This window comes from Oncorhynchus gorbuscha, unplaced genomic scaffold (assembly GCF_021184085.1).
Source record: "Oncorhynchus gorbuscha isolate QuinsamMale2020 ecotype Even-year unplaced genomic scaffold, OgorEven_v1.0 Un_scaffold_631, whole genome shotgun sequence".
Classification (NCBI taxonomy): domain Eukaryota; kingdom Metazoa; phylum Chordata; class Actinopteri; order Salmoniformes; family Salmonidae; genus Oncorhynchus; species Oncorhynchus gorbuscha.
Window position 1 is genome coordinate 234452 of NW_025745744.1, and position 12334 is coordinate 246785.

Sequence of the window (12334 nt, forward strand, 5' to 3'; positions counted from 1 at the left end):
TGCATAATTGTGATGGCGTAGTCGGCAGAAAGTGAGACGTACAGGAGAGAAGTCTGTGTTGAGTTTCAACAGGTCACTGAGGGACACCAGGACTGAAAACCGTCCCAGGTTCTTCTGCAGCCAGGTCACACTGCTGTTAGAGTTGGACACACAGCCAGAGTCTGGAGGGAGGAGACCAATTGGTTAAGGTCAGAGATTAAATGAAGATGAGGAACAGTTTGCTGCTTTTACTCTAGTTCCTATCTTCCATACCTGAGGAGGATTATTAACATACAGACATAAACATAAAAACACAAACATTCAATTGGTCGAAACCAAATGTGCAGGTCTACATTGTAGAATGTTTTTATATATCACTAACTATAAACAGGAAGTTGAGCATGCAATAAAATGCAAATGACTTAAAAATCATACAATGTGATTTTGTGGAGTTTTGTTTTAGATTCCGTCTCTCGCAGTTGAAGTGTACCTATGGTAAAAATTACAGACCTCTACATGCTTTGTAAGTAGGAAAACCTGCAAAATCGGCAGTTTATCAAATACTTATTCTCCTCACTGTATATGCATATTATACAGCCTTAGACTCAGCTGACTCAACCTGTTGCGACTCTAGGGGGAGTATTTTCATTTTTGGAAACAAAAACGTTCCCGTTATAAATGGGATATTTTGTCAGGACAAGATGCTAGAATATGCATATAATTGACAGCTTATGATAGAAAACACTCTAACGTTTCCAAAACTGTAAAGATATTGTCTGTGAGTATAACAGAACTGATGTTGCAGGCGAAAGCCTGAGAAAAATCCAATCCGGAAGTGCCCCATGTTTTCAAAGCGCTGCGTTCCAATGAGTCCCTATTGAGCTGTGAATGTGCTATGAACCAGCTTACGCTTTCTACGTATTCCCGAAGGTGTCTACAGCATTGTGACGTAGTTTTACGCGTTTATGTTGAAGAATAGCCGTAGGCGACTACATTGCGCAAGTGGTCACCTGATGCTCCCAGAGAGATTCTCGCGTAAAATACAGAGGTAGCCATTACTCCAATCAGTCCTACTGAAAAACGAATTGTCCCGATGGATATATTATCGGATATATATTTGGAAAACACCTTGAGGATTGATTATAAACAAAGTTTGCCATGTTTCTATTGATATTATGGAGCTAATTTTTTATATTTTTCGCCGTTTTTGTGACTGCAATTTCCGGGCGATTTCTCATCCAAACGTGAAGAACAAACGGAGCTATTTCGCCTACAAAAATAATATTTTTGGAAAAAAGGAACATTTGCTATCTAACTGGGAGTCTCGTGAGTGAAAACATCCGAAGCTCATCAAAGGTAAATGATTTAAGTTGATTGCTTTTCTGATTTCCGTGACCAAGTTACCTGCTGCTAGCAGGACAAAATGCTATGCTAGGCTATCGATAAACTTACACAAATGCTTGTCTAGCTTTGGCTTTAAAGCATATTTTGAAAATCTGAGATGACAGGGTGATTAACAAAAGGCTAAGCTGTGTCTCAATATATTTCATTTGTGATTTTCATGAATAGGAATATTTTCTAGGGATATTTATGTCCGTTGCGTTATGCTAATTAGTGTCAGGCGATGATTATGCTCCCGCATGCGGGATGGGGAGTCAGTAGGGGTTAAATGCTCTACAACAAAGCTTGGTGTTGATGGTGCACTGTCCTTCTCTCAGCACATATCAAAGCTGCAGGCTAAAGTTAAATCTAGACTTGGTTTCCTCTATTGTAATCACTCCTCTTTCACCCCACCTGCCAAACTAACCCTGATTCAGATGACCATCCTACTCATGCTAGATTACGGAGACGTCATTTATAGATCAGCAGGTAAGGGAGCTCTCGAGCGGCTAGATGTTCTTTACCATTCGGCCACCAGATTTGCCACCAATGCTCCTTATAGGACACATCACTGCACTCTATACTCCTCTGTAAACTGATCATCTCTATATACCTGTCGCAAGACACACTGTGTTGTCTCCCTTGTTGTCATGAGTGTTTTGTCCTATATTTATATTGTATTTATTTGTTATTTTTAATCCCAGGCCCCCCGTCCCCGCAGGAGGCCTTTTGCCTTTTGGTAGCCCGTCATTGTAAATAAGAGTTTGTTCTTAACTGACTCGTTAAATAAAAGTTAAATAAAAAAGATAATAAACAACTCATGAAAAAAACGTTGTGACAGCTGATCAAAAACAAACATCCAATCAGCTGATGATTACCTGATGTGGGTCGAGACAGGAAGGGGACGACCAGCTCCTTCAGAACCAGCTGCTGCTGCTCCAGGTTCATGTGATCAAACTGGGCTCCAAACTCCTTCACCCTGAAATTAATATGTGAGTAATGTGTATAAGGACCTAACATTTAGGGGACATAACATTATGAGGACCTAATACCTACATTATGAGTACCTAACACCTACATTATGAGGACCTAACACCTACATTATGAGGACCTAATACCTACATTATGAGGACCTAAACCTACATTATGAGGACCTAATACCTACATTATGAGGACCTAATACCTACATTATGAGGACCTAATACCTACATTATGAGGACCTAATACCTACATTATGAGGACCTAATACCTACATTATGAGGACCTAATACCTACATTATGAGGACCTAATACCTACATTATGAGGACCTAACACCTAACTTTGTGAGGACCTGACACACTAAGGTCATAAACCCAAATAGTAACCACTTACACAGCTTGGTAAGAGTCACAGCTGAGGTTCTTGGTGCTGAGGCAGTGCAGAAACCCTCCTGATGCAGACGGCAGAAACGCTCTCAGACGCCCAGAGAACCACTTCCTGATGACATCACTGTCTCTCAGCTGATCCTCAGTCAGTCTGTTGACCCTGATCTCTCCAATCACATCCAGCACCTGGGATAGTGCTGGGCCAATCACAGGCTCAGACTGGGGAGGAAGAGATGTGGTTGGTTACTTCAAGGTTTGGCAAACCCTGACCCGATACACCACATACTTGAACTTTAACCTCAAACTAGGCCAACCCTAAATCATTCCTGGCCTTGAACACAATTGTTAAATTTTTATGCTCAATTCAGAAACTCTAGGGCTGAGAAATTGGTCGACATTGGTAAGGACACCCGCAATGTTGGTCGACATTGGTAAGGACACCCGCAATGTTTTCAGAATCAGACGTACCTGGTTGGAGAGAAGTACAAGAGCCTGATCCAGAACTGCAGAAGCTTTGGTGAAGAACAGCTTCCAGGTCTCTTTGGAGTCTGTGTTGTTCTCTGATAGTTTACATTTCAGCAGTGTGACCAGGTTCTCAGCTTTGAGGTCTTTCAGCTGTGGGAAAGATAAGTCCTTTAGCCACAAATACTTCTTCCATACCTCTTCCATTGCACATTGTTTCAACCTTTCAGGGAGTTAGGCAGTCCTAGTCCTTTGGGATGGTTTTTGGCCTTTATTGAAGAGATGGTCAAGTGTAGGAAAGACAGAGGGTGAGTCAAAGGGCTGTGGGACGTATTTGAACTGGGGGACTGTAACTGCTCAACCACACATCACTTTCCACTGTAGTTAACATAAACCACCAGTGAATGTTTATTTATTTATTTAATTGTACCTTTATTTAACTAGGCAAGTCAGTTAAGAACAAATTCTTATTTTCAATGACGGCCTCGGAACAGTGGGTTAACTGCCTGTTCAGGGGCAGAACGACAGATTTGTACCTTGTCAGCTCGGGGGTTTGAACTTGCATCCTTCCGGTTCCTAGTCCAACACTCTAACCACTAGGCTACCCTGCCACCCCAATATAACTCATCCAAATGTTAAATGTAGTGTTTATTTCTGTGACTCGTAAACACAGAAAGCCAAAGGCTATAAGCACAAAGCCAGTGATATATAAGTACAAACATGATTGTCTCAAGCCAGTTCAACCCAGACCTGTGAGCAGGCGTATTGTTTGATGCTGTAGTCACATAGACGTCCCGTCGAGATCCCAGAGTCCAAGAGCTGTTGTAGAGCAGAGCTATAACACGGGTAAGACAGAAGTATCAGTGTCAAACTCACAACCAACTCTCACTATCAGGATCCGTGTGTTTCAATCATTTGGATGGACTAGGTTTGCAGAATTCTGGGAAGTTTCCCAAAACGCCCAACTTTTCAGAAAAACAGTTTGGAAGATTCCAGATCACTTGATTATTTCCTCCTTATTCTTTACATCTTCCAACCAGGAATAAAACATATATATATATATATAATTAAGGGACAGTTACAAGAATGTTGCAACCCTAGTCTGGTCTGAATAATGTCTTACTGTACCTGTCAACTCCGGCACAGACTCTTGTTGCTGAGAGATAAAAAGAAAAACAAGGATACAGAACATTTGATATTGGATTAAATGTGCAGTTCTGGGATAAAGATTGGGGTTTCAGTATCAAGTTGTTGTTTACTAAACTACATTTACCATTGTGTGATGACACTGGACACTAGAAAACAAGAGAGACAAAATAATCATTAAGGAAAGTCTCTGAGAAGAGTCGTACTGTTGTCCATTCCTCCTATGTTCAGTTCAGGTAATATAAGAAGCATAAAGAACAATGTTCTTTGACAATCTGGAAACATTTTTATGATACATGAACTGACTTGCCTGTTGGTTAACTGGTACCAGAGAACAATCTATTCACATGAAAACAAAATACAAAGAGATTAAATTGAGTAAAATAAAAAAATAAAAATAAAAATCTGGAATCTGATTTGAGAAAAAGACAGTGCTCCTGACTCACCCATTGGTGCAGATTCTGTGAGGTCATAAACACTGGCCCAGACGATTGGCTCCATCTCTTGAGGCAACGCTGACATGGCTTGGTACAGCCTCACAAAACTGTGGAAAACAAAAACAATGTCATTTAAAAGTTTGGTCTCTTTAATCTTTTCACATGAACATAGAGAATATTTATGCAATTTATAGATCCGCATATCATGGATCTTCTAATCAACCTATTGTCTCAAGTTTGACTTACATGGTCTGGTACACCGTGCAGCCGACTGGAGTCTGGGGAGAGGATAGAAGTTAACATCAACATATTGAAGCAAGACTACAATGTTTTTTTTCAGTTAACTCAAAGAGCTTTACAAGGTGTTTACTAATAATATTTGGGGTCATTACCACCACAGACAGCCTGGAGAGGTGGTACAGGAACTCAGGGAGTCTCCTCTCCTTTGGTGACTTAGACAGGAAGTCAAACACTGTGTTGATGATGACATCTTTCCCTGGAAGCCCAGGAAGAGGCAACACCACCAGCTCTGCTGTCTGCTTTGGAGAGAGAACCTCCAGGGCCGACAACTGGAAGGAGAGAGATGGAAAGAGAGAGATTGTAATGTTCAAAACACCTCCAACATCAAAAACTGACATTTTAACCTGGGTGAACTGATCTGTGAAAACATTACTGATGTACAGACTTAACTAGAATACTTTACAACCCATTTATTGTGTCCTTAATAAAATATATGTATGTATAAACAAAGTGGCGTAGTCGGCAGAAAGTGAGACGTACAGGAGAGAAGTCTGTGTTGAGTTTCAACAGGTCGCTGAGGGACAGCAGGACTGAAAACCGTCCCAGGTTCTTCTGCAGCCAGGTCACACTGCTGTTAGAGTTGGACACACAGCCAGAGTCTGGAGGGAGGAGACCAAATGGTTAAGGTCAGAGATTAAATGAAGTTGAGGAACAGTTTGCTGCTTTTACTCTAGTTGCTATCTTCCATACCTGAGGAGTTTTTGGTCAGGAAGGGCTGGATGAAGTATTTGACCACCAACTCTTGTCTCATCTGGTCCATTTGGTCAAATTGATTGCTGAACTCCCTCAGTCTGTGAGAAAGGAAATATAAATCATTGAGCCTCTAGATACGAGGTCCGCGCGGGACCTCTACCGGGAGCATCTTCCTAGAAATGTTGCTCTAGCGTTTGAACGGTTTGAGCAGGACTCGATAGAAGGGAAGAGGACGACTGTGACAGAATCTGCTCAGAATGACTGGAGAAAATGAATTGAAAGCAATGATGACCTTTTCTTCTACACAGAAGATCAGGCACATTTATTGCCTAAAGATTTTCCCTGATGTTTTCCTGACCTTTCCAATACATTTCTGCTGCATTTCCAACACTTTAAACCACACTTCCTTCTGTCTGAAATTTGGCATTACCCCAATTAGACATTTCAACTGTGATATTTAGTGCTTCTGACTGAAATTTGGCATTACCCCAATTAGACATTTCAACTGTGATATTTAGTGCTTTGAAATTTGGTTAGACATTTCAACTGTGATATTTAGTGCTTTCATTGAGGTAATGGCAATAAGGTACACTTCTAATGTTTCATCAAATACAATATTGACATGTGTTTCAGATACCACTAGATGTTCTTAAATAGAGAATGAAAAAGCTTGATGAAAACAAATGATGTGTTCGGGCAGTAAATATCCTTGAGAAAACATTTAGTTTCTAGAGGGTTAACCCTCTGGGCACGACGTCCTTAATGGTGGGTTAACCCCTGACCCCTGACCCCAACCCATTATTTCTCCCCTTGTGTTTGACCTAGAAATATCCAGTAAATTGTATTGGATTCCTCTCAGTCAGCTGAACGCACCAATATCTGCTACTAATTGCTGGGACAAACAGAGTTCCCTCTCGAGGGGTATTGTCAAGACGACATGGTCATATAAAATATTATTTGATATACCTCTGTCAAATGTTGTATAGATCTAATAAAGAGGACCTAAATTATGAGGACCTAAATAATGAGGACCTAAATTATGAGGACCTAAATAATGAGGACCTAAAATGAGGACCTAAATAATGAGGACCTAATAATGAGGACCTAATAATGAGGACCTAAATAATGAGGACCTAAATAATGAGGACCTAAATAATGAGGACCTAATAATGAGGACCTAATAATGAGGACCTAATAATGAGGACCTAAATAACGAAGAAATAATGAGGACCTAAATAATGAGGACCTAATAATGAGGACCTAATAATGAGGACCTAATGAGGACCTAATAATGAGGACCTAATAACGAGGACCTAAATTATGAGGACCCAGTGTTACGAGGCGGTTATAAAACATACATCTGTTGGTAAGAGTCACAGCTGAGGTTCTTGGTGCTGAGGCAGTGCAGAAACCCTCCTGATGCAGACGGCAGGAACAGTCTCAGACGCCCAGAGAACCACTTCCTGATGACATCACTGTCTCTCAGCTGATCCTCAGTCAGTCTGTTGACCCGGATCTCTCCAATCACATCCAGCGCCTGGGATACTGCTGGACCAATGACAGGTTTGGACTGGGGAGGAAGAGGTCGGTCATTCAATAACAGAACAACAGGGCCACGTTCGGTTGCAAAACGCTCTCAAACGTTGCAGATAGAAAACCATGAATAGAACCACCGTGATTCCTACATAGCATATTCCTATGTGAACTTTCCAAAACGTTGCGTACTGCTGAACGCGCCCCACACATTTAAGGAAGGTTGATCTACTGTATATTCTCACCATATTGGAGAACATGTCCAGAGCTTGGTCTAAGACAGAGGTCAGTTTGGTGAGGAGAACCTTCCACGTCTCTTTAGAGTGAGAAGAGTTGCCGGGCAGGTTACATTTCAGAAGAGACACCAGGTGTTCTGCAGTGAAGTCTTTCAGCTTCGAGAGAGAAGAAAAGATGATATATGGAGTCAATGAATGAATACATGTAGAGGGTTTTCTCTACCTTGGTGTATCTCTACAGTTTCTCTTTGCATCTCATCCACTAGAATCACGGCTGTAGTGGAAAAATCTCACCGATGCACAGGCATACTCCTCCAGGGTAAAGTTACAGGGCACGTTCGTGGTATTTGATGTCGCCAAATAGCTTTGTAGCAAATCACTGTAGAAGAATCAAATAGAACAAACGGTCATATCACTGATCACCCTAAGGGTTTTCTAAACGGATTAAGACCAGGTAGATCTTAGATACAGGTGATACACTTGTTTACCTGGCATTTCCTTCACAGACTCTGGTATCTGCAGATGACCAGGAGACAAAGAGACGTACATGTTTAGATTTAGACTCTCATGCGGCAATATATACGATACAGCAGGTATCACATCTGTTGTTGCTGTTAGAGAAAACACTTACCGTTCGCTGGTGTTATTGGACACTGAAAGAGACAGAAGATATTATATTACAAAGGTATCAATAATAATAGGCCATTTCATTACAGTAGTCAATTACAGTAGTCAATTACAGTAGTTACATTACTTCATTACAGTAGTCAATTACAGTAGTTACATTACTTCATTACAGTAGTCAATTACAGTAGTTACATAACTTTTTGACAGTGGTCAATTACAGTAGTTACATTACCTCATTACAGTAGTCAATTACAGTATTACATTACCTCATTACAGTAGTCAATGAAAGATATAATCACAAAAAAAGAGATACATTCTCACCTTCATATTCACTGGCAAGCAATCTGTCAACAAAAGTGAGAAAACGCATTGAAAAATAGTCAGTTGATATATTGTTTTGAATAATCTTATTCGTGTTAAAATAGTCAACGTGGTTAATGAAGGACGACTGACCTTCTGGAGCGGTCTGCATCAGGTTGTCTATAATGGCCTGAATAACTGGCTCCATCTCCGGAGGTGCAGACGCTAAGGCCTGGTACAGACGCTCAAAGCTGAGACAGACACAGACAAACAGACATGTCAAAGTGTAGTAGTGGCGCTTTGTGGTTTTACAAGGTCATTAAGATAAAAACGACCTCTTCGTCATTAAGACTTCTGTTGAATCCACTTACATGGTCTTAAAGCTGTCACATGGTAGCATCATCTGAAAAAGGACATCAATATAACATCAATATAACAACAAGAACAATAACATCAATATAACAAGAACAATAACATCAATATAACAACAAGAACAATAACATCAATATAACAACAAGATAAAGTATCAATATCAGTTAGAACTGTTGTTTACTAAATGCACAAAGTGTTACCTCTTCAGAGAGCCTGACGAGGTGGTACAGGAACTCAGGGAGTCTCCTCTCCTTTGGTGACTCGGTCAGGTAGTCAAACACTGTGTTGATGATGACATCTTTCCCTGGAAGCCCAGGAAGAGGCAACACCACCAGCTCTGCTGTCTGTTTTGGAGAGAGAACCTCCAGGGCCGACAACTGGAAGGAGGGGAGACAAGAAGGTTATGAATACTTGATAAGGACAAATATCTACGAATAATCATTGTGGCGTAGTCGGCAGAAAGTGAGACGTACAGGAGAGAAGTTTGTGTTGAGTTTCAACAGGTTCGCTGAGGGACACCAGGACTGAAAACCGTCCCAGGTTCTTCTGCAGCCAGGTCACACTGCTGTTAGAGTTGGACACACAGCCAGAGTCTGGAGGGAGGGGGGATTATTAACATACAGACATAAACATCAAAACACAAACATGCCAATGGCCTAAACCTATCCAAACTTGCAGGTCTACGTTGTGTAATGTTTTTATATGTCATCACCAACTATAAAAAAATTAAAATAAATGAAAAAAACATTGTGATATACTTGAAAAACTAACCAATCAACAATTCAAGAACAAACATCCAATCAGCTGATGATTACCTGATGTGGGTCGAGACAGGAAGGGGATGACCAGCTCCTTCAGAACCAGCTGCTGCTGCTCTAGGTTCATGTGATCAAACTGGGCTCCAAACTCCTTCACCCTGAAATTAATATGTGAGTAATGTGTATAAGGACCTAACATTTAGGGGACATAACATTATGAGAACTTAATACCTACATTATGAGGACCTACATGAGGACCTAATACCTACATTATGAGGACCTAATACCCATTATGAGGACCTAATACCTACATTATGAGGACCTAATACCTACATTATGAGGACCTAACACCTAACTTTGTGAGGACCTGACACACTAAGGTCATAAACCCAAATAGTAACCACTTACACAGCTTGATAAGAGTCACAGCTGAGGTTCTTGGTGCTGAGGCAGTGCAGAAACCCTCCTGATGCAGACGGCAGGAACAGTCTCAGACGCCCAGAGAACCACTTCCTGAAGACATCACTGTCTCTCAGCTGATCCTCAGTCAGTCTGTTGACCCTGATCTCTCCAATCACATCCAGCACCTGGGATAGTGCTGGGCCAATCACAGGCTCAGACTGGGGAGGAAGAGATGTGGTTGGTTACTTCAAGGTTTGGCAAACCCTGACCCGATACATCATATACTTGAACTTTAACCTCAAACTAGGCCAACCCTAAACCATTCCTGGCCTTGAACACAATTGTTAAATTTTTATGCTCAATTCAGAAACTCTAGGGCTGAGAAATTGGTCGACATTGGTGCAATGTTGGTCGACATTGGTAAGGACACCCGCAATGTTTTCAGAATCAGACGTACCTGGTTGGAGAGAAGTACAAGAGCCTGATCCAGAACTGCAGAAGCTTTGGTGAAGAACAGCTTCCAGGTCTCTTTGGAGTCTGTGTTGTTCTCTGATAGTTTACATTTCAGCAGTGTGACCAGGTTCTCAGCTTTGAGGTCTTTCAGCTGTGGGAAAGATAAGTCCTTTAGCCACAAATACTTCTTCCATACCTCTTCCATTGCACATTGTTTCAACCTTTCAGGGAGTTAGGCAGTCCTAGTCCTTTGGGATGGTTTTTGGCCTTTATTGAAGAGATGGTCAAGTGTAGGAAAGACAGAGGGTGAGTCAAAGGGCTGTGGGACGTATTTGAACTGGGGGACTGTAACTGCTCGACCACACATCACTTTCCACTGTAGTTAACATAAACCACCAGTGAATGTTTATTTATTTATTTAATTGTACCTTTATTTAACTAGGCAAGTCAGTTAAGAACAAATTCTTATTTTCAATGACGGCCTCGGAACAGTGGGTTAACTGCCTGTTCAGGGGCAGAACGACAGATTTGTACCTTGTCAGCTCGGGGGTTTGAACTTGCATCCTTCCGGTTCCTAGTCCAACACTCTAACCACTAGGCTACCCTGCCACCCCAATATAACTCATCCAAATGTTAAATGTAGTGTTTATTTCTGTGACTCGTAAACACAGAAAGCCAAAGGCTATAAGCACAAAGCCAGTGATATATAAGTACAAACATGATTGTCTCAAGCCAGTTCAACCCAGACCTGTGAGCAGGCGTATTGTTTGATGCTGTAGTCACATAGACGTCCCGTCGAGATCCCAGAGTCCAAGAGCTGTTGTAGAGCAGAGCTATAACACGGGTAAGACAGAAGTATCAGTGTCAAACTCACAACCAACTCTCACTATCAGGATCCGTGTGTTTCAATCATTTGGATGGACTAGGTTTGCAGAATTCTGGGAAGTTTCCCAAAACGCCCAACTTTTCAGAAAAACAGTTTGGAAGATTCCAGATCACTTGATTATTTCCTCCTTATTCTTTACATCTTCCAACCAGGAATAAAACATATATATATATATAATTAAGGGACAGTTACAAGAATGTTGCAACCCTAGTCTGGTCTGAATAATGTCTTACTGTACCTGTCAACTCCGGCACAGACTCTTGTTGCTGAGAGATAAAGAAAAATAAGGATACAGAACATTTGATATTGGATTAAATGTGCAGTTCTGGGATAAAGATTGGGGTTTCAGTATCAAGTTGTTGTTTACTAAACGACATTTACCATTGTGTGATGACACTGGACACTGGAAAACAAGAGAGACAAAATAATCATTAAGGAAAGTCTATGAGAAGAGTCATACTGTTGTCCATTCCTCCTATTTTCAGTTCAGGGTAATTTAAGAAGCATAAAGAACAATGTTCTTTGACAATCTGGAAACATTTTTATGATACATGAACTGACTTGCCTGTTGGTTAACTGGTACCAGAGAACAATCTATTCACATGAAAACAAAATACAAAGAGATTAAATTGAGTAAAATAAAAAAATAAAAATAAAAATCTGGAATCTGATTTGAGAAAAAGACAGTGCTCCTGACTCACCCATTGGTGCAGATTCTGTGAGGTCATAAACACTGGCCCAGACGATTGGCTCCATCTCTTGAGGCAACGCTGACATGGCTTGGTACAGCCTCACAAAACTGTGGAAAACAAAAACAATGTCATTTAAAAGTTTGGTCTCTTTAATCTTTTCACATGAACATAGAGAATATTTATGCAATTTATAGATCCGCATATCATGGATCTTCTAATCAACCTATTGTCTCAAGTTTGACTTACATGGTCTGGTACACCGTGCAGCCGACTGGAGTCTGGGGAGAGGATAGAAGTTAACATCAACATATTG

At 40.9% G+C, this 12334-nt stretch overlaps 1 protein-coding gene across 1 annotated transcript in view; it reads right to left on the reverse strand.

Moving 5' to 3' along the window:
- Window positions 1-12334, reverse strand: part of LOC124019555 — a 78854-nt gene that overhangs the window by 8208 nt on the left and 58312 nt on the right. Inside the window, exons 40-69 of the mRNA XM_046334920.1 lie at window positions 12268-12299; window positions 12031-12175; window positions 11711-11732; window positions 11192-11276; window positions 10448-10594; window positions 9997-10208; window positions 9646-9746; window positions 9304-9338; window positions 9031-9207; window positions 8830-8861; window positions 8612-8709; window positions 8480-8502; window positions 8163-8184; window positions 8020-8047; window positions 7826-7910; window positions 7541-7687; window positions 7121-7332; window positions 5760-5860; window positions 5550-5668; window positions 5162-5338; window positions 5016-5047; window positions 4779-4876; window positions 4643-4671; window positions 4460-4481; window positions 4315-4342; window positions 3937-4021; window positions 3193-3339; window positions 2732-2943; window positions 2238-2338; window positions 43-161 (exon numbers count right to left, since the gene is read on the reverse strand). Of these exons, the coding sequence (XP_046190876.1) occupies window positions 43-161; window positions 2238-2338; window positions 2732-2943; window positions 3193-3339; window positions 3937-4021; window positions 4315-4342; window positions 4460-4481; window positions 4643-4671; window positions 4779-4876; window positions 5016-5047; window positions 5162-5338; window positions 5550-5668; window positions 5760-5860; window positions 7121-7332; window positions 7541-7687; window positions 7826-7910; window positions 8020-8047; window positions 8163-8184; window positions 8480-8502; window positions 8612-8709; window positions 8830-8861; window positions 9031-9207; window positions 9304-9338; window positions 9646-9746; window positions 9997-10208; window positions 10448-10594; window positions 11192-11276; window positions 11711-11732; window positions 12031-12175; window positions 12268-12299 (2873 nt within the window). The remainder of the gene's footprint in view (window positions 1-42; window positions 162-2237; window positions 2339-2731; window positions 2944-3192; window positions 3340-3936; window positions 4022-4314; window positions 4343-4459; window positions 4482-4642; window positions 4672-4778; window positions 4877-5015; window positions 5048-5161; window positions 5339-5549; window positions 5669-5759; window positions 5861-7120; window positions 7333-7540; window positions 7688-7825; window positions 7911-8019; window positions 8048-8162; window positions 8185-8479; window positions 8503-8611; window positions 8710-8829; window positions 8862-9030; window positions 9208-9303; window positions 9339-9645; window positions 9747-9996; window positions 10209-10447; window positions 10595-11191; window positions 11277-11710; window positions 11733-12030; window positions 12176-12267; window positions 12300-12334) is intronic.